Source organism: Diplotaxodon limnothrissa, linkage group LG10 (assembly GCF_057381915.1).
Source record: "Diplotaxodon limnothrissa isolate DT_005_m linkage group LG10, D_limnothrissa_male_GT1.1, whole genome shotgun sequence".
NCBI classification, from domain to species: Eukaryota; Metazoa; Chordata; class Actinopteri; order Cichliformes; family Cichlidae; genus Diplotaxodon; species Diplotaxodon limnothrissa.
In genome coordinates, this window is record NC_140605.1 from 738,124 (window position 1) to 760,506 (window position 22,383).

At 43.5% G+C, this 22,383-nt stretch overlaps 1 protein-coding gene across 1 annotated transcript in view; it reads left to right on the forward strand.

Moving 5' to 3' along the window:
* The window catches only part of hlcs (holocarboxylase synthetase (biotin-(proprionyl-CoA-carboxylase (ATP-hydrolysing)) ligase)), a 50,045-nt gene that overhangs the window by 25,207 nt on the left and 2,455 nt on the right, over positions 1–22,383 (forward strand). Inside the window, exons 7-9 of the mRNA XM_085364213.1 lie at positions 14,902–14,969; positions 16,225–16,385; positions 18,905–19,019. Of these exons, the coding sequence (XP_085220339.1) occupies positions 14,902–14,969; positions 16,225–16,385; positions 18,905–19,019 (344 nt within the window). The remainder of the gene's footprint in view (positions 1–14,901; positions 14,970–16,224; positions 16,386–18,904; positions 19,020–22,383) is intronic.

Sequence of the window (22,383 nt, forward strand, 5' to 3'; positions counted from 1 at the left end):
TAAACAGCAGCCATAACCTCCCGTTCTATGCCCCTTCACCCAAATCCTTTTTTTTTGGCTTGGACCCAGTGACTCAGAGGACCTGTAGCAATGGTTGACGGGATTTCCCAGCATGTATCCAGCATTTACCTTTTTTGGGCCTTTTTCCAGCTTTATTAGATCGGGACAGTGAAGACTGACAGGAAGACATACGACAAAGGGCTGCAAGTCCACCCTCAGCCATACAGCATGTGGTCGCCTGAGCGCCCCTGTACTTCAGGTGTAGCTCATTTCTGGGGCTTGGCAAGGTGTTGTGTCTGAACCTCCCCTCAATCTTGCCTTTTTTCAGCCCAAGGTATCAAGTTATGGTTTTGCTTCCCAGTTTATCCATCTTCTTTTCAGCAGCTCTTTTCTCCCGCTGGTTCCTGGTGAACCAGCGGGAGAAAAGAGCTGGTGGTTACTTCTGTAACCACCAGCTCTTCAGCTGTGGAACTTTCAAGATCTAAACCACATGGAAATCTAGCTTCCTGCATTTGTCGGTCTGGTTTTGGTCCCAGGGGAAAAAAATCTGCTCTGTTCTCCTCACACTGGTAAGTCTGTCTCTCAGTTGGGCCTAGAAAGCTTCACGTCGTCCTTATCGCTCTCATGTGCTTACCAGAATACTGTGTTGAGGTGTCATCCGCCTTTTATTTTATCAGCGTGACGTTCCTCAGTCTCTCTTTTGCTTGAGGCTGCTCATCTTCTCGGGCATTTCTCCTCTTCCTTCTGGCTGCTGGCTCATGGTGTATCACTTGTGATTGGACTCGCTCTCGCTTTTTGTGGAGATATGGAGATGTTTAGGAGAGGGAGCGGTGGAATTTTTAACAAAACTGTTGGCAATATGGTGCCAAGAAAGTAACTGAGTACTGCATCAGGAAGTCAGGAGTGGCAGAGAAGTAAGTGAGGGCTGTGGAGAACATGTAGGAGTGACAGGGTGGAGACGAGTGGTCAGAAGGATCGCAGCAAGAGTGAAAGGGAAGGTTTACAAAATGGGAGTGAGATGTGAGGGGTGTATGCTACGAACAAAACTCAGCACATCCGGACTTTCTTCGAATTAGCGAAACCTACGCTGTTTATTTCTGATCATCAGAGCAGTGAAATTGGAACTGGACCCATTGAAACATTAAAGCTTACTGTCCCACAGCCATTCACACACATGTTGTTTGAACATGCTGTGATCCAGGTTTGTTCTTTAACCGTTAATATGAGTTTTTTTGCACTGTTCAGGTCATAATCAAAACATGCTGATCATAAAAAGTAAGAAATACTTGTATGCAGTTCAGACCTGAGTGAATAACAGAGTCGGTGGTTACAGAGGCGAGAACGTGTGTTTAAACTAGAGCTGCAGCTGTAGTCTGCCCGAGCTTCCAGACACTGATTTACTTTGTTTGGCTAGCTGAGTATTTTTGCACAGATATATTGTTGTTCCTGATGTTTTATTGTTCATGATAAGAAACCTCAGCTTTATGGATTAGTGAGGATATTAAGGGACTGGTCTCTCATTTCTCGCAGTTGTGTTTGTTTAACAAAAGTTTGAAGAGACGAATTTCAGATATTAGAGTCCTTTGAAGTGACAATGACCGAGCTTTTCTTCTGTCAGAAGGAGGATTATGCATTGCCACAAATGCTAATAGACACAGACGGTCTGAAAGCAAAGTTCCTGCCGGTCAGCGCTGCCTCAAACTGAATAGCTGATGAAAACGCAGGTTTAGCTGCTTGAATGAAGAGTCTTGAAGCTGAGGCTCAATGGCTGGCAGGCTGTGTGTTTGTTCAGGGTATTAATGCTTTGTCTGGCTGTGAGCAGCTAATTACAGTCAGCACTGAGACACAGGACGGTGTTCTCACAAGCTCACACCACACTGGAATCTCATTGTGTGTCAGTGAGAAGCTTCACACTGCAGTTTCTCTTTTAATTTCACTTTTGAATTTGTTTATAGACTTTTATTAAAGGGAGGGGTTGTACGTGGGAAGGTGTTCTGTTGGGAAATGACATGAAAGTCTCACTGATATTATGTCACCTTTGTTTCAGTGTGAAAATGTGCTCTTTTATTTACTTGTTCCTCAGCAGTTTGAGTGTTAGTTTGACATTTTTTACATTTTAACAAAAGCTTTAATATTTTTTTTGGGGGGGGGGATAGAGAGAGATCAGTAGGTCGTACGGTTACACTGTAACCTTGGTTCTCTGAATGAGACACTATCTCTCGAGTCCGTTACATCTTCCACATGTATGGGGTATGACCCCCGCTGGGTCATGGTGTGTGGAAACTTCTTTAAGACACTCCAGCTAGCCTGGACACGGCCCACAGCTTACATATAAAACAGCTGCACAGATGTGAAACCGGTGATGGTTTGATTGGCACATGTCTCCGAGTGGCCTGAAGGTGGAGAGTTAGTTTCTCAGTCAGAGAACCAAGGTTACAATGTAACCGTTCTCTATCATATCGAGGCTATCTCTCCAGCCCATTTCATCTTCCACATGTACGGGCTAACTCTGTGAGTCACCCCGCGAGGAGACAGTGCAACCGAACCCAGAGTGAATGTACCAATGAACTATTTAGAAATGTACACATATACCTGCTACCCCGCAGCATCAGGGAGGCTGCTGAGACATTCTCGCAACAGCAGACCCAACCACGACGCACAACACCCTCACACAGGATCACACACACACACACACCACTCTCAAGTGTAGATCAAATGATCACCGGTTTCACATCTGCACAGCTGTTTTACACGTAAGCTGTGGGCCGGGTACTGGCACTGAGCCTGGTTCTGCCGGAGGTTTCTTCCTGTTTAAACTGAGTTTTTCCTTCCTACTTTTGCCAAATGCTTGCTCACAGGGTTTCATCTGATTGTTGGATTTTTCTGTAAATAAGAGGAGTAAAAGTTTAAAGATAAGATAACTCTTTATTGTCATTGCACAGTCATACATAGTACAATAGTACAATGAAACTGAAAAACTATCCCACATCGGCGCTACGTACAACACGACACAGTAACTTAAGTAATAAAAAGAAGAAGAAGTGAACATGAAAACACGAACTGTTTAACCATTGCAAACCTGCATTGTAAGACTGTGACATTGGACTTGCTCTAATCAAATCTTCCGCTCGAGTCGTATGCTGTTTCCTGTCATTATTTTCCTCATAGTTGATTTTTAGTGTGAGCGTTGATGGGACTGGTGGGCATATCAGTAAGCAGTTGGTGTTTTGTTAAGGTTTGTTAACGTGCTGAAGTGTTTATTGGTGGAAAACATGAGAGACTACGAGAGGCCACTCAGCTAGCCTGGAGAGCATAATGATTCTTTTCCTGCTGTGCTGAACTTGATCCCTGGGTCTGCAGCAACACTGACTACATGTTCACGTCTTTGTAAGAACTTGGACATGAAAACCCAAGGGTCCACTTTTTGCTCTTGTATTATATTTCCCTTATTTTTCAGTCAAAAACTGACATGCATAAATGAAGAGAAGCAGTAGTGGATTTGCACTTGTGGTCATAAAGAGTCAGTTTTCATTGTTCTGTGAAACGTATTTTTGAATAACCCAGTTTAAAACCATTGGCTTCGTAAAAACTACTGTGAAATTGCAGCCTCCGTAAATAATGTTAGAAAATGGTGTTTTGGTGTAAGAGTCACACAAATAGGAAAATTCTGTGAACAAAAAAAACAACCTTACGAGATTGTTTTTCCAGTTGTCCACTCACCATTTGTTTGGACAAGCAATCGAACTTCCAGGCTAACGGTGTGTGTGTGTGTGTGGGATGAGGTCCTGTTTCCTGTGAACAGTACATGCTGCACAACGGCTGTGGTGGAAACAACATGGATTCGTCTTCTGTGGCAACAGGTTAGACCATAAAAATCAAATTGCCCTAGTTGACCTTGCATGCTCCACCTGCAATTATAAAAAATTGGAAGCAGATGCCTAAACGTCCTCCGCGTCGTATTTGGAGAAACATATGGAGGCGTGTTTGACTCAGTCCTGTGCTGCGGAATCCAGTGCAACGCAAGCCATCCTGCAGGAAAGATGGTGGCACCAAGAAGCTCGGTGTTCCTTAAAGAAATACTTATCAGGCTCTCTGTGATGATTCTGAACAAAAACGATGGCTGCACTAGTCAGTGATGACAGAAACAGAAATGAGGAGCCACTGGAGGGTCTTTAAGTTTAAGCAGAGGTCAGCTGCAATTAGCTGTTCCCACACAGCGCCACTTAGGTCACGCTTTACACAGTGATGACGAAGGCATGCAAAAGTCTGTTTCAGTGATGAAGTCAAAACAGCACCAAACCTGCAGAGGAGGTCAGTTGGTGTGTATGTGCTACACTACTGTGTGTGAAGCCCATAGCTGTGCATGGAGCAAATCGCCTTCTTTGGTTCTTGATTGCAAACCCGTGTCTGTTGTATCCATTTAAAGCATGCAGCAGACACGAGTTTGCAGTGTGTGAGTGCAAAGGAAGATAAACTCCAGACTCTGAAATCAAGCTGAAGGTAAAAGCTAGCTACAGGTAGAGTCGCGTAGTCCAACGTGCTCTTTATGTACCAGAAACACGCTCCATTGTGACATGCTGTGTACAGACTGATTTGCATCCCATTCATTTTAAGGCGCTGACTCTAATGGATTGTTGAGCATTGCTGGCCTTTCCACACCAGGCAGTCAGCAAGGCAAGGTCGTTGGTGCCTCAGCTGGCCGCTAGTAATGGAGCAGCCCTCTCTCATTGATCACTTCCAATAATGCTATTTGGAAATGATAATTTCTGCTGCTCCAGAGTATACAGGATTAGCTCAATTAATCACATTTACAGATTAGTTTGTCCTCCCTTATTGATCATCCCTTTGTTGCTGCACCAGCATCAATGCAAACACGTTTATCTACTGCAAATCCTTTTTTTAAAATGAGCATTGATGGCAGGAATAATCTTTTCATCTGGGATGCTTTAATCTGGGAAGTAAGTGGTGAGTGATGTGGACCTGGGCGGCTGGTGGCAACGTTGGAGGATGCAATAATCTGTGTTTGGAAAGGCTTCATCGTGTGTGTTTTAGGACACAGCCGTGGTTTGGATGGACGTGAAAGCTGTTCAGTAAAAACCAGACTCCACTCTTCTCTTTGTTTGCTGCCTCATAGCTGTGTGTGAAAGATGGCATGTAGCTCCTCATCACAGGATGACTCGGGTGGCGGCCGTTTATCCTCCTGACCTACCTACGGGGTCTGAGGGTGACCCCCTCAGCTCGGCTGCCGCCCAAACAGAGTTCAGAGCGTGCTCCTCCTCTCTCTGTGTGTCAAATGTGCTGCTTTATAGAGCAGGGCGATATGGCCAAAAATATTTATCACGATATATATTTGAAAATTTGTGATAACGATATAAGTGACAATATAATTGATGCGAGATAAAATACAACTCCACAACTTTACTAGCGCAAAAAACCCATCCATTTATTTTCATTTAAACAAGCAGCTGTTTTATGTGCATTAAAGCTATATAAAAATTTAACAGTGCAAATGCAAATTCCTTACTGAAAGCTTAACCAAAAGGCATTTCCAGTAGAAATGGGCTGACATATCCTGAGCATAACCATGTATAATATCCACTGAAGTTAAAAAGAGGTGCTTTGCAACATTAAACTGCAGTGTGCCAAATAAAAAGGTCAAATACGTATTTTTCGGACCATAAGGTGCACGGGATTATAAGGCATATTAAACGAAACAAAGCAGTCAGATAAATCAAACTTTATTAAACTCATTCTTCTTGCTTCCTCCACTTCTGTACCATTGATTCATTAATGTTGAATTCTCTGGCAGCTGCTCTATTCCCATGTTGTTGCAGTATATTAATGACTAACCTCGTATTGTGGATGGATTATCTCAGTTGTTCTCCTGACTGAAGTTTGGTCCGTTTACAGCATCCTGCCATGAGATTGCATTTGTCTCTAACCATCGGGAACCTTCACGTTAACTTTTATCGAGTGGAATAAAGTTAGCATTCATCCTCCAGCTTCACTGTGTTTATGCTAACATAGCTGTGTCGCTAGCGATCACGTAGCAGATCATTATATACCAGCTAGCCCAACTTCAGTAACCCTACAAACGTCACTGCTGTTTAGTTTTCTGTTTTCATTTATGTTGGAAGTGATAGCAGAGCTGTACGTTTGAATTGTTTCAGAAATCTCTCAGTCAGAACATGCTATATCATGTTTAGGTGGAAGCTAGCGAGCTAACTTCCGCTAACTTCCTGCTAACGTCTAACACCGTTAAATGTAATAAATTCGGTTTTCATGGATGCCTGGATGTTAAACTTCATTGTTACACCTGGTAAAGCAGCAATGCTGATCGTTTTATTAAAGATGAAAGAATTTAGACAGTTTTTAACTCTCAGTGATGCTGCAGTGTTCGTTTGACTTTGGGACCAGAATGGGACGGCGTTTAGGACCCAGATTACTCCCAGATTTACAAGCCCCTTAGTCCGACAAATACGGCAATAACGACGGCCCACTTGCATGTTCTACGAAACAAATGTGCTTTGGTGGGTATCTGACGGACAAACACCAAACCAGTTCCACATCACTGAAGTTGCACCATTTTTACAAACTAATTCTGGTTCAGCCACTTCCAGCCCTCCCCACTCTGTGTACTTACTGAATTATTTGGTGTCGTGGTTTAACCATTCGACTGCAACTTCATTTAAATACAAATATATTATATTAGTCTGTGATGATGTCACAGACTAATATCAGTTTTCAAGACCTTTTAGAAGTGAGCACATGGTGCCAGTTATTGGGCACCAGAAACATTATTAAAATGTGTGCTGTCACCTGTTTTTACCCCTCAGCCTTAAGAGGCTGTTTGGCTGTATTCATCACCCAACGGGCAGGTGGGCAGGCAGCATGGACACCCACCTGTTGTGAAGGCAACAACTCAAGAATGAGGCAACGTAGCATTTTGAAACTGACACCAGAGGTGTATCTACTAAAAATGTGAATTTCAATAACCTCCAGCTCAAGGTCAAAGTCACAGTTTTCTGAAAATCTTGTGAATGCATTAACTCCAGCATGAGGCAACATTTTTCAAATCACCACTGCAGCGATGACAAAGGGTTTGAAAACCCCTGTGATCCGAAACAAACGTGTCTTTAAAACAGGGAAAAAGATTCTGCTACATTCCTCCTCTTTACTGTCAGCTCATCTTATCCAAAAGATATCCTTTCAAGACTGACGTAAATTTTGCTTGGGGGTTCATACGAGGCCCTGTCACTATTATGTCTGTCCTACAACATATATCATAATCACCTGTACCAATGACCTTGGCTATGAGCCTAAAGGCCTATGAATTCATTGCTAATATAGGTTACAGTGGAGGTTACACAGCCTGTCCTCTCACACGTCCCTGAGCTGGAAACACTTCTTACAGGCAGCGTGCTACAAAGCTCTAAGCACAGCTGGGAAACCCTCTCACTGGGACTGAGCTTAAGCTTGATTGACCCCACACCAACTTTGCATTACAACAGCAGAAAGAGTGTGCTGCTTCAGTCTGTATTCACTGACCAACAGTTGCCTTGAGTCAGTGACTGAGCTTTAATTGCATTTGGAGCTGAATGTAAACACAGTGCTTGGATCAGTGATTAGAACCTTGCAGAGTAAATGTTCAGCTTCATTGTACCAATGACCTGCTGCCTGGCTGTGGTTGGGATGTCAGCGGAGCTCCTGAAAACGATTCTGCTGCTGCGTAAAGGTCAATGCTTTTCCCTGGGTATGCAGTCCATATAAATTCATCTTCTTAAATTTTTGTGGGTGGCTGTAGCTCAGGTGGGAAAGCAGGTCACCTGCTAATCGGAAGGTTGGTGTGGTCGAGCCCCGCTTGCTCCAGTTTACATACCAAATGTAATGGCAGTATACTAACCCCAAGTATTGAAATGATACAAACATACGAAGAGCATAGAAAAAAGTGCTCGGGTCAGTGAAACAACAGTGAAACTCAGAGAAGAAAAGTGTTCTTTTTATTTGTCCCCAGGCCAAATTACAAGACTTCTGGGCAGCATGGTGGTGCAGTGGTGAGCAGTAGCACCTCCCAGCAGGAAGGCTGCTGGCTAGCCTGCTGTCCTGGTGTGTTTGAGTCTCCTCTCTGGTTGCTCTGGCTTCCTCCCACAGTCCAAGCACATGCTTGTGCATTTAACTGAGGATTGATGAGAGCTAGATAAAGGCCATAAATGTGTCATAGATTAAGTTTTTTATGGATGTGTTGTTCAATGTGACTTATAGTCTAAAAGCATTATGTCATTCATACATACAGTTGTGGTCAAAAGTTTACATACTTGTAAGAATATAATATAATGGCTCTACCGAGTGTCCCGTTATTTATAAAACTGATTTTTCTCTGATAGAGTGATTGGAACAGATACTTCTTTGTCACAAAAAACATTCACAAAGTTTGGTTCTTTAATGACTTTATTATGGGTTAATGGAAAAAAGTGATCACATCTGCTGGGTCAAAAATATACATACAGCAGTGCTAATATTTGGTTACATGTCCCTTAGCCATTTTCACATCAATTAGGCACTTTTGGTAGCCATCCACAAGCTTCTGGTTGAATCTTTGACCACTCCTCTTGACAGAATTGGTGCAGTTCAGTTACATTTGATGGCTTTCTGACATGGACTTGTTTCTTCAGCATTGTCCACGTTTTCAATGGGGTTTAAGTCAGGACTTTGGGAAGGCCATTCTAAAACACTTATTCTAGCCTGACTTGCCATTCCTTTACCACTTTTGATGTGTGTTTGGGGTCATTGTCCTCTTGGGACACCCAACTGTGCCCAAGACCCAACCTTCGTGCTGATGATTTTAGGTTATGTTGAAGAATGTGAAGGTAATCCTCCTTCTTCATTATCCCGTTGACTCTCTGTAAATCACCAGTTCCATTGGCAGCAAAACAGCCCCACAGCATAATATTCCCACCACCATGCTTGATTGTAGGCATGGTGTTGTTGGGGTTAAAGGCCTCACCTTTTCTCCTCCAAACATATTGCTGGACATTGTGGCCAAAAAGCTCGATTTTTGTTTCGTCTGACCACAGAACTTTCCTCCAGAAGGTCTTATCTTTGTCCACGTGATCAGCAGCAAACTTCAGTCGAGCCTTAAGGTGCCACTTTTGGAGCGAGGGCTTCCTTCTTGCACGGCAGCCTCTTAGTCCATGGAGATGCAAAACACGTTTGACTGTGGACAATGACACCTGTGTTCCAGCAGCTTCTAATTCTTAGCAGATCTGCTTTTTGGTGATTCTTGGTTGACTCTTCACCCTCCTGACCAATTTTCTCTCAGCAGCAGGTGATAGCTTGCGTTTTCTTCCTGATCTTGGCAGTGACGAAACAGTGCCATGCACTTTATACTTACAAACAGTTGTTTGCACTGTTGCTCTTGGGACATGCAGCTGCTTTGAAATGGCCCCAAGTGACTTTCCTGACTTGTTCAAGTCAATAATTTACTTTTTCAGATCCATGCTGAGCTCCTTTGACTTTCCCATTGTAGCATTTGTGGGCGTTTGTATCCAATGAGCCCTATTTAACTGGCCTAAGAGAAGTCACCAGCTGTAGTCACTCATAATCACTCACAAGAAGTGAAGAGGCCATGCTATGAAGCTCAGTTCACTGACAACTTTCTAAGTCACCAAAATTGCTAATTCATGTTGCTGTATGTATATTTCTGACCCAGCAGATGTGATCACTTTTTTCTGTTAACCCATAATAAAGTCATTTAAGAACCAAACTTCATGAATGTTTTTTGTGACAAAGAAGTATCTGTTCCAATCACTCTATCAGAGAAAAATCAGAGTTTTAGAAATAACGGGACACTCAGGAGAGCCATTATATTCTTTACAAGTGTATGTAAACTTTTGACCACAACTATACATGCATTCCATGTACTAATTGCTACTCTTGGTAGCCGGGGATCGGTCTGCCAAGGCCTCGCTCCGGGCCGTCCTCCAACCAGGGGCGGAGCGTGGGGGTGGCTTACTGGGCTTAAGCCCGGGTTGTTTTGTCAGAAGCCCGGGGTCTTTTGGAGTGTAATTTTTTCATAGTTAGATGCCTGGCTGACAACTGTATAAAACAAAAAGTACACACAATATTCGAAGCACATAGTGCACACTGTGGAAATTTACGACTGTGCGTGAATCCCCCTGATATTGGTATGATCCGAGCTCAGGCACTGAGCGAGAGGGCGGGGCCGCTGCTGCCTGTGAGTGCGCTGTTGGAGAAACGCAGCCAGCCATACTAAGGAGAGCTTAAGTTTGACCAGGTACCAAAGCAAATCATTCGTACCGTATAAATAATGTAAATATGACGGTGAATCACGAAAGATTGATATCAAACTGATCACTTGACCAATATTACGTTACTCGCTCTTCAAGTGAATCAACAAATGGCGAAATGAAAAGCCGAACAAATGCTATTTTTTTAGAGAGTCTTAGCTTACGCGTGTTTATTTCATATTCTCAGTTCTTACCCTCCCCGACTAAATCGGTTTCAGTTATGTACTGAAATATAAGAATGGACATTAGAGGCTTCTTTCAAAGAAAAAACTCAGGTAAATGTTACTTTCTATATTATGCTTTGTATGTTGTTCAGTATATTTCTATGCAAAACAAGAGGAATTTCAGTACACAGCAGGATATTCACATTTATAACCAGATATTTACACTTTAGGGAGAAAACATAAAACATTTTTACTGTACAACATCAATTTAGAGTAAACTTGTTTTGCATAAATAAATATTGAAATGTCTTTTGAATTAGTTAAATGTCAGAATAAAGAGAGACAGAGCTGTCTATTTTTTATCACTTTCATCATATTAAGGAGTACATGTACACTAAGTTTATTGTTAATTAATAAGAAAACTCCAGACGATTCCATTCTGAGCTGAAGAAGCTTCTGATTGGTTAGTAGAGTCCATGTGAGTAAACTGGTGGCACAGCTGTGGATGCATATAAGGCAAAAACACAGAGCCTGTTTCTGTGACATGGGAAAATCAAGAGATGTCAACCAAAACACCAGGAAAAGAACTGTGGAGCTCCATAAGTGTGGCTCAAGTTTGAATACAATTTGGTGCCATTTGCAATTAAGAAATACAGATAGTTTCTCTCTTTACTCTTAAAGTTAACAAATATGTTTTTTATATTTATCTAAAAAATAAACATTTAGTCTGATTTGACGTTACAATTAAAAAAGTGTTTTTATCTGAAGAGTAAATATCTGGTTTCAGCTGTATATTTGATGATTGTCAGCACAGAGAGGGAGAGGGAGGAGCAGAGAGGGAGAGAGAGGGAGATGGAGAATGAGGACAGAACAGAGATGAACAAGAGCAGGTGAGACTCACATGTTAGTCAAATGGTTGTTTACCAAAAGTATCACCGTATCATAGGTCCTCATGTATCTCGTACCTAGTGTTTCTTTTTAGGTTTGTTATTTTTCAAATTCTATATTAAGTTTTGCAGCTTGTTTACACAACAAGGCTAAATAATTATATAAACTTTTCTCAATCTAAATAGTGGACTTTGGTAGAATTAAAAAATAAGTGTAGTGCAGGTCTATGATGATTTTTAGTGCTACTATCATCTAGTTCTGATTCTGGTTCTGTCTTGGTTAAGTCCTCAGTAGTCCTGATTTAATTCCGGATCAGTTCTGGCTCTGGTTGAATTGGGGTTTAGTCCTCGTGTCTTGATACAGCCCTGATTTTGTTCCGCCTTGCTGCTTAATTAAAAAACTAGTTTAAGGTGTCCTGCATATGTGATATATATTTTTCCCTATATGAAGTCATTCTTTTTTTGAACAAAACTCAAAACAGAGCCAATTAATCATTCAGTCATTTCTACCCCCCCCCCCCCCAAAAAAAAAAAAAAAAATCCCACATGCATACTACCCTTTTGGGCTAAGCCCTGGGTGTTGCAAATGTCTGGCTCCGCCTCTGCCTCCAACACACATTGCCCCTGACCCCCACGGTGCCTCCTGCGAGTGGTGGGCCTACAGGAGGATGGGCCCATCTCCCTTTTATGGGCTGTGCCCGGCCGGGCCCCATGGACTAAGGCCCAGCCACCAGACACATAAGTGTTTGGTGTGAACTGTAGCCAACAGTAATGGACACATGGTTAAGGAGAGCTGTTTAAAACAAATCCCTGACTAGGCATACTGACACTCTGAGGAAGGCTGTGCTTTTCAAATTTGAAATTCTGACTTTCATTTGAACGGTGAAGGGAAGCACGAGTGTAGAGCATAGATAGGACTGGAAATTTAGGCTTCAGTTCAAGATTTATTGACCATGTCCACTCCCCTTCATGGTCACATGGTCTGTTTTTCTCCTACTGGACCTAAAAACTGAACCTACCTGTGCAAACTTGCTTTTATTTAGTTCTGTCTGTTAAAACTGTTTTAACTGTATCCTTTTGTATTCACGTGGTTCTCCTGCAGCACATTTCTGCTAAATTGAGTCCAAGTCTCATTCTCCTATTCACACACACATTCATATAGTGCTCTTATCTATATCTAATCAGACTTATCTAAAGTACACATGCACAAAGTATTTTAGAATAGAATAGAATAGCCTTTATTGTCATTGTACAGAGTACAACGAAATTGGAGTGCCACTCCCTTGGTGCAAGATTCAATAATAAATATAAATGTAAAATATAAAAAGTACAAAAAAAACAATCGCAAGTACTCAAACAATAGTAAGTACGATATATACAGGATAGCAGCATAATATAATGACAGTATGAATAGCAGCATAATATAATGGCAGTGACGGTATGGTGCTTATTTACTACGGTGATAGCTCTGGGAAAGAAGCTATCCCTGAATCTGTTTGTCCTGGTTTTATGTGACCTGTACCGTCGGCCTGACGGTAATAGTTCAAACAGTTGGTTGCTGGGGTGAGAGTGGTCCTTGATGATATTGCCAGCTCTGCTGAGGTACCGAGAGTTTGCAGTGACCTCGAGGCTGGGCAGAGAGCAGCCAGTGATCTTCTGGGCTGTGTTGATGACCCTCTGCAGTACTTTCCTGTCCGCAGCTGAGCACCCTGCATGCCATGTTCTTATGCCGTACATTAGGATGCTCTCTATGGTGGCTCTGTAAAATGTCACCAGCAGCCTCTCCTCCAGGTTGTTCCTCCTGAGCACTCTCAGAAAGTGGAGACGCTGCTCGGCCTTTTTTACCACCGCCGTGGTATTTGCAGTCCAGGAGAGGTCATCAGAGATCTGCACGCCCAGAAACCTCATGGAGTGTACCCTCTCCACACAGTTCCCGTGAATGTAAAGTGGGGCCGGGTCTGCTCTGCCCTTCCTGAAGTCCAAGATAAGTTCTTTAGTTTTCGTGGTGTTCAGTTGGAGGTTGTTAACTGAACACCACTCAGTCAGTCTCAGTCAGTCTGTTGACCTCATCTCTGTAGTCCGACTCATCCCATTTTGCATCATTCCTTCATCATATAAATCAGCGGTCCCCAACCCCCGGGCTACGGACCGTTCCGTGAGTCATTTGGTACCAGGCTGCGAGAGTTGACACTCGGGTGTGAAATTTATGGTTTTCAGGGATTTTATTGGTTTTTATCATTATTTTTTATCATTTTTATCGTTAACTTGGTTTCTTTGGGTCCTTTCCTATGTGTTATGAATAAATCTTCTTTGTTTTTGGTACCGGTGCTGGTTTTTTTTTTCCTTGTATGTATCCGCGAAACCTTAAAGACCAGTCCATGAAAATATTGTCAGACATAAACCGGTCTGTGGCACAAAAAAGGTTGGGGACCGCTGATATAAATGATTAGTTAACTTACGTTATTGGATTCTTCTTGGTCACTGTCCTGGATCTCAGTTTGGAGTGGCCAGGTTGGGAAAAATAAACACACATTTAGTGAGATTGTTGGATTTAGTAGAGAGACTGAATTAAGAGAATTCATCATTAGTGTGACACAGAATATCACTTTCACCGATGGTCTTATAGAAAATGATTACAGCTATACAACACTCTTTACAGTAAGCTGAAGAAACGTGTCTCTGTGCACGGGCCTGCTGTGGCTCCTCTGCTGTGTTTTATCCAAAGCAGTTGGAATCAGTACAAACACACCAAGTTTCTCTGTAAGAGCGTCACACACATCTGTTCCCAGGATAACACTGGAAGTGTCATGGTTTGCTTGAGGACTCACACGCAGGACTCAGAGGCACAGTTGGTATTTATTACTGTTCCACCAGGTGTATATACAAATAGTACAGGGGTAGTGCTATATACAAAGCGGTGACAGGGAAAAGGCTCCGGGGAAATCCAGGTAGGGAAAAGACACTTGCTCCTCTTCTGACTCTCTCCTATCGTGACCAGTCTCTCTCCAAACACTCACAAAAAACAGGAATCCACTCGGGGAATGCAGGGTCGGGTCCAGGGGATCTATGTACAGAAGGAAACACACGTTAGAGGTTTTGCGCAGGGAAACGAAAGAGAACTTGCTCAGAGCCGGGCTGCACTGACGCGAGTCACACACAACGATCCAGCGATGAGTAGAAGCCACTCCCTGGCTTAAATGCTGGCTGCACTGATGAGGCCCAGGTGTTTCCTCTTCAGAGGGGCGTGGGCCGAGGGCGTGAACCCGCCATGAGTTCCGCCCTGGCGAGAGAGCGAGAGAGAGAAAGAGACCGCTACTAGTCAGCGGCCTGCTGATCCCCTGGCCGTGACAGAAGTGTATAGATGAAACACCAGGTTTGCCCCGGTGAGCAGTTGCATTCGTTAGACGTTCACTGTGTTACTTTTGCTTCCTTGCGAGTAAAATAAACACGTTGGAACTCGCTGCTCTGTGTGTCTCACTTCATAAGAGAATTTTTGAAACATGTCCCACAGAGACACTTTGACACATTTCTGTCTCTCCTCAGGCTGACTGTACACTTACCAAGAGACATGGGTTTACTAGTAGTAGCTACTCAACAAAGCCAGGGAAGAGGTCAGTGCATTCATTTTTTATTTTCATTTTGTACGTAGACTACCAGTCCAACATTTGGACACACCCTCTTATTTAATGGTTTTTCTTTATTTTTACTGCTTCCACATTGTAGATACAAACTGAAGACATCAAATACATGAAGCTAGATATATAGAATAATGCAGCAAAGAGAAAATGTATAAATAACTCTGAGGAATCTAAAATATAAGACATTTAAAGTAACCCTTTGCTTTGTTCTTAATGACGTTGGGACCATCTGTTGTGTTGTGCAGCAGTCAGGTTGGTGCACAGCTGACAGGCCTATTTGACAACTGCTAGAATTCATATTATGGCGAGAACCAATCAGCTAAGTAAAGAGAAACAACAGTCCATCATTACTTTAAGAGCTGGAGGTCAGTCAGTCGGAAAACTGCTAAAACTTTGAATGTGTCCCCAAGTGGAGTCGCAAAACCATCAAGACTACGATGAAACTGTCTCACATGAGGATCGGCCCAGGAAAGGAAGACCAAGAGTCTCCTCTGCTGCTGAGGATACATTCACCCGAGTCACCAGCCTCAGGAATCACAATCACAAGCAGCAGCTCAGATCAGAGCTCAGATAGATGCCACACAGAGCAGCAGCAGACACATCTCTACATGTTCAGTGGAGACTGTGTGAATCAGGCCTTTATGGTCAAACAGCTGCTAAGAAACCACGACTAAGGAAAAGCATCATTGAAGGCAAACTGAACCAGCATGGCTACCACAGCATCCTGCAGCCACATGCCAGGACAGGACAATGAGCCCAAACACACCTCCAGGCTGTGTGAGGGCTGTTTGACCATGAAGGAGAGTGATGTCTGTGCCAGATGGCCTGGCCTCCACAGTCACCTGACCTAAACCCAGTGGAGATGGTTTGGGATGAGATGGAGCGCAGAGTGAAGGCAAAAAGGCCAACAGGTGCTCAGCATCTCTGGGAACTCCAAGACCGTTGGAAACCATTTCAGGCGACGACCTCATGGAGAGAACGCCAAGAGTGAGCAAAGCAGTAATCAAAGCAAAGGCTGGCTTTGAGAGTTATTTCACACTTGTTCATTACTGCATAATTACATATGTGTTCATTCATGATGCCTTCAGTGAGAATCTACGATGTAAACAGTGTGAAACTAAAGAAAAACATTAAATGAGAAGGTGTGTCCAAACTTCTGACTGGTAGTCTATTTCACAGTATGCTTTAGGTGTTTGGTAAAACTTGCTGCTTGTGTTTTGTGCTGTAGGTCGGGGAAGGAATGCCTGGCTCAGCCCTCTGGGTTGTGCCATGTTCACTCTGAATGTCCAGATTGAGCTGAACTCCAAGCTCGGACAGAGGATTCCCTTCCTGCAGCACCTGGTTGCTCTTGCTGTAGTGGAGGCTGTTTGCTCACTTCCTGGATATCAGGTATCCCAATATCTCCATAATAACATTAAGACATCAACTGTTTAGCAGTCCATGTTCTTATTACAGCATTACTACCAGTTAATGTCACTGTATTAAAAGCATTTTATTCGAAGCACTGCAGCGTTACGGCCTTTTTCCTGCTTAGATGTTCTTCTATTGTTCTAAAAGATGATTGTGCCCTTACTGTAAGTTTTATTTTATTCATTCTTTTAGGTTTTTCCTCATATGCCCTGTGTTTGTTCCCCCATCATTAGCCTAGTATTTACCAAAAAGTTGATTCTGTTCATCAGGACGTTTTCAGTGGGAGAAACATTTCATCATCATCCAGGTGACGTCTTCAGTCTCAGCTGACTGCAGGTTTCCAATCTTATAAACAGGACATTTGCATAATGACTGAAACCAGCACCACTGAATGAACTGTGATTGATCATTAATATGCAAATTATCATGGACATTGATCAACAACCACTGATCAAAGCCCATGAGTCCCATTCACAGAGAGTTGGGCAATGACTGCAATCACAGCATGTAAGATGGTGACAGATGTACCCTTAGGTAGGGCTGCTCAATTAATCGAATTTTAATCACGATTACGATCTGGGCTTTCAACGATCATTAAAAATGACTGAGCCGATTATTAGCCCCTCCCTCATTTATCCGCGACACCTTAAAGGCCGGCCCGTGAAAATATTGTCGGGCATAAACCGGTCCGTGGCGCAAAAAAGGTTGGAGACCGCTGATTAAGAGGACCCGAGGGAAGCTCTGAAAGCTAAGCAGGAGTTATTTGGAGAGTGACTGCCGTTGGTTGAAAAGAGAGTTTAAAAAAAAAAACTTCAGTGGTGTTGCACACTATTTTATATTATTTTTTTAAAGTCATTGTTAACCCTTTAAAGCCGGTCAGAGCAGCACGCTCCGTTTTGCGTAACTATTTTTAAATCCCTGTAGAACCTGAACCGTGTAAGCTAGCGCAATAATTTGTTTTGCATATGAAACCGGAGGAGTTGTACTTACATCTGATGCCATCAGCTTGTCCTCGGTCACGGTTTCGTTCCACATATAGCTTTGAAAAAATTGCATAAAAAGCGCTTGCAGGAACAAAAACATAATATTCCAGAAACAGGCTTTGCCGTTCCTATCAGCTGTTCGTAACACTTCCCACAGTGAAATGATGCACCTGCTGTTTTCTTTGCAAATTTGCATCATAGGATTGTTTTTTGTTTTTCCTGCAGTATATAAAAATTGCTGTATCTCCAAAATAAAACTATGAAGACACTCAAAATAAATTTCCTGTGGTGGGAAACTATTTTTTGCAACTTTATTGTATTTAAAGTTTTGAGGGATAAACCTCTTAAATTTCTCCAAGTAGAAATATATGTAAACAAAACAAAAGCGATTTTCAATTTTTTTTGTAGTTTATTGCACTTTTTTGCAATTAATGTAGTTACTATGGACTTAATGCATACATATTATTAAAATATGGGCTATAACAGTTGTATTGATGTATAGCAACTTGAAATGCTCCCACAAATGGCACTACAGCATGTAAAAAAAAAAAATATATATAAGCTCTGGTGGACTTGGTTCTATAGTAGGTCTTAAAGGGTTAAATAAATATCGTCAAATAATCGTGATCTCAATTTCAGTGAAAATAATCGTGATTATCATTTTTGCCATAATCAAGCAGCCCTACCCTTAGGCCCCCTCTTCCATTCAGAGATGGTCTTTCCCTTTTCTCATAAATGGCCTCCTTGACTCCGCCCTCAAACCAGCGTTCCTCCCTGTCCAGGATGTTACATCCTCATCATTGAAAGAGTGTCCACTGGCCTGTAGCTGTAAACAGACTGCAGAGTCCTGATGAGGTGGCTCTTCTGTGTTGTGCCGTCCTCTTAGCCAGAGGTTGTTTGGTTTCCCCGATGTATAAATCCTGGCAATCCTCCTGCACTTAACAGCGTACACTATGTTACTCTGTTTGTGTCGGTGTTTGGAAGAAATGCGTCTCAGCTGTTCCGATACTCCTGACATGTACGGGATCACTACGGGTTTTCACTTACGCAGCAGTTGTAGCGTCCTGATGACACCCAGTTTGTGCTCCAGTGGATGTGGAGTCAAACCTTAAATACTGATCCGTATGCGTAGGTTGATCAAGGAACTGACCTCCCAGCCCATCGTTCCTTCAGTGGTGCTAGTTTCAGTCCTTGTGCAAATGTCCTGTTTATAAGGTTGGAAACCTGCAGTCAGCTGAGACTGAAGACGTCACCTGATGATGAAACATTTCTCCCACTGAAAACATCCAGATGGACAGAATCAACCTTTTGGGAGAGCATGCATGAAGACAGCCTAGTATTTACCTCATAATGGAAATTAACATATCCAAGCATGGTCATTAACATGCAATTACTTGGTACCATAACCTTGTTAATCACATGGAAATGTTATTAGACTATTTTCACACATTTTGAAGTATAATAAAGATCATTGTGTTGGTACATGTAAGATAGATGACGTTTAACCTCCTGTAGGACATAGATCTGAGGGTGAAGTGGCCCAATGACATCTACTACGGTAACCTGATGAAGCTCGGAGGAGTGCTGGTGACTTCCACAGTACTGGGATCAACTTTTCATCTGCTCATAGGTGACAATCTGCACGGTTCAACGGACACATTTCACTCATATCAACATGAAGCCGTTCCTCACATGGCTAAACTAACATGCTCATTTTAAACTTGTTAACATAAGAGAGTACCTTAATGTAGCAGTATACAAAGTTTTATATGAGAATGGGCGTCTGATTGGTTAAAACCGATGAGGAGAAATCCTAGTGTACATTTATTCTGCCTTCGTTGGCGCCCCGAGGTGGTCCCAGCCTCTCAGCAATCCTGAAGAGCAGCACCTAAAAGGGAAGGCCCCTACTCTGCTACACGGGTACTAGATGTTTTTCCCTGTTCTCTCACCTTTCACCTAATCACTTCTCACATCTTAGTTAGCATGAAGGCCACCCTGGCTGAGATACTGGATATTGTTTTTGTCTCACGCCGTCCCGATGACCCACCTTATCATAGGACTTTGTGTCCCTTCACCTTGAAGCTTCTTCACTGTCGCCATTTCTAACTAAACACTGTCTAGACATCTAAATTCTTAAGCTGTTCACTATAACACTAAATAGTCCCTCCTCTTACACCTGTTAAGGTGTAAACCTTTATCTCACACATTGTCTTCCCCTTTCCATTTTACAGGGCATCTGTGGTGCCCTGGAGCTTCAAACCTTCAACACTACACTTGCTTTTGCCCTCAGAGGCCTTTACTCCCTCCTGTTACACCTACTCTTCCTCGTCACCCTCTGACTCCTCCTCCACTCGGAACAATGGCAACTGTTATGATGTAGAGTTCTTCTCCTTAGACAAAACAGCTACGATCAACCTATCCGATAGCCGTCTAGCACATGGAATACAACAACAATCACAGGAAAGTGGAATAGCTAGAAAGCACGCTATTTATACTAACAAGGACATGCAGGGGTTTACGCGTTTCTGTCGGCTGTCTGTCGCCGGTTTCTGCCAGATTAGTCCTCACCTCGCCCAAAGTTCGCTAGGGTGGTTGTGCAGGTACACAGTGTGTCAGGTGGTACCAATTAGCTCCAGCTTTACCTGGACTGCATGGGTTATACATTGAATCACCTCATAGGGTCCAGTCCTGGGTTCAAGCCACTTTCTCTTGTGAACTTTCACCCATGCCCACTCACCAACCTTTACTGCTCATTTGGAGTTGCCTCGGGCTCAGCCAGCTGCACCTGCTTAGACAAAACTCTGGTCAGTTTAGTCAACGCTGTCGTATGTTCATCACGACTCACCTGCCAGACATCCAGAGAGGGCATATGACCTCCCTCTCATGGTGGGCCAGGGCAGGGAGGTTCTCATTGACATGAGAGCAATGGGGAGAGAGTCCACCCACATCAGTCTAGTTCCATAAGAGAAATCAAGAATCTTTCTCTTCAGAGTCTTATTTGCCCTTTCCACCAGCCTTTGTGAGGCAGGATAGCAAACGGCCCTGAAACTGTGTTATACCTCGAGCCTTTTCTACCCCTGCCAGTTCTTTATTTGAGAAATACGAGGCATCATCGGAGCATATGCTCCTCGGGACCCCAGACCAGGGTATTAACTTGTTTTTCAGCCACTTCACTACAGTCTGCGCTGATTCATTTTTGCATGATACTGCTTCCACCCAGCTTGTGAACTTTTCCACCATCACCAGAAAGTACCTGACCCACTCCCACATCAGTGAAGTCAATTGTGATATCTTGAAGTGGAGCCTCTGAGACTGGAAACCTTACCACTGGGCATTTGTAGGGCACCCTTGGGTTGTGCTCATTGCATGTGTGACAGCCCGTGACCTAGTTCATCGGTCCCCAACCTTTTTTGCGCCACGGACCGGTTTATGCCCGACAATATTTTCACAGACCGGCCTTTAAGGTGTCGCGGATAAATACAACAAAATAAAACTAGTACCGGTACCAAAAAAAAGAAGATTTATTCATAGATCTAGAATGGCATCTGATTGGGGAACCTTGGCCTTGGCGCTCCTTCATACTGTCTCTGGTTGGACACTCCTGCTCCTCTGCCTGTGAATGGGTTTGGAAAAGAGGGATAAGGCTCCTGAGGCCCTGTTGTGCCTGATTTGGCATTAGAGAGGACCTTCACACACTACAGACTGCCTGGATTGCATTATTGGAGTTATGTTGTGCACCTGCATGCCTTTCCTACAGGGTGGCAGCCCATTTTAAGCACTCCAGCATCCCTTTGTGTTATTTCCTTTTTTATGTCTCCGATAGTCTGTCAGTTGGGCATTCCTTCCTTAGAACTCCCACAGGTGATCCCATTACAGGTTGAATAGTATAGCGTATCCTTCTCATGACCCGATGCTGGCTTCCTTTAGTAGTTAATGTGTGGTGTCTCTCCCCTCCAACTTACTCAGCAGGGCCCTCAGGTCTCCACCTCCGTAGGTGTCTCCCATCGTCTCTCCCTCTAGGGTGGTCTGAGGCTCCTCCTCCCACTGGGGGAAATTTGGAAGGTAGGCCTCAATGTCTCTTTGGGGAACATACAGCAGGCCTCTTCCATCTACTACTCGTAGTGGCAGTTGGGTTATTGGTATTGATTCCCCGCCTTGACCTCTCGGTCACATCCTACGAGTCTGGGGTGGAGATCTCTCAAATGTGAGCTGGGACCCCTCTGCACCACTCATTGGTGGAGGAGTGAATACCCCTGTGAAGTCTCCCACTAGTGTACCCTGAATCTGGGTTGTTGGTTGTTTCCTTCAAGTCGTGTGGATCCTCCTCCAATTTTCCACTTGTCTTGGATCTCGTCCTCCAATCTGAGTCCTCCTGTAGGGCTGACCCTTAATATGCAGCCTGTCGATGGCATGGAGGGCGTGCTGGCACTGGTTTGTGCTTCGTGGATAATCTTTTTGGTGTGCAGTCCGAGGGGGCTTGTGAACTCCCGGTGCTAAGTGATCCTTCTTGTTTCAAGGTAAGCTCAGCAATGGCCTGCTTCAGTTCATTCACCTGCCAAGTGGATTGAATTACCACCTTTACCCCTGTGTCTGCCATTTCTGTCACTTCCCTGTGAAGTGTAGCATTTGCCTTCTGATCCGAAGCCTCATCTAGATCCAGGACGCCAGTCTTTACTTGGAACAGTGGGGGTACTGCCCCCAGCATCAGCACAAGGGGGCGGCGTTGTGAGCAAAGCAGGTAGAGTCTGGCCGCGCTCCTTTTTCTTCAGAGTTCCCTTCTCCACCTTTCTGTTGCTTTTTCTTTCATTTCTTCGCTTACTTCCCTGCTGTGTGTGTGTGTGTGTGTGTGTGTGTGTGTGTGTGTGTGTGTGTGTGTGTGTCTCTCTCTCTTATGGTCTTTGCCGATCATTTTCAAACTGGTTTGGCTGGAAATAACCATTCCTGTTTATGTGGTTTCTTTGGTCCTCACAGCTTGGTTGATTTATTTGTTCGAC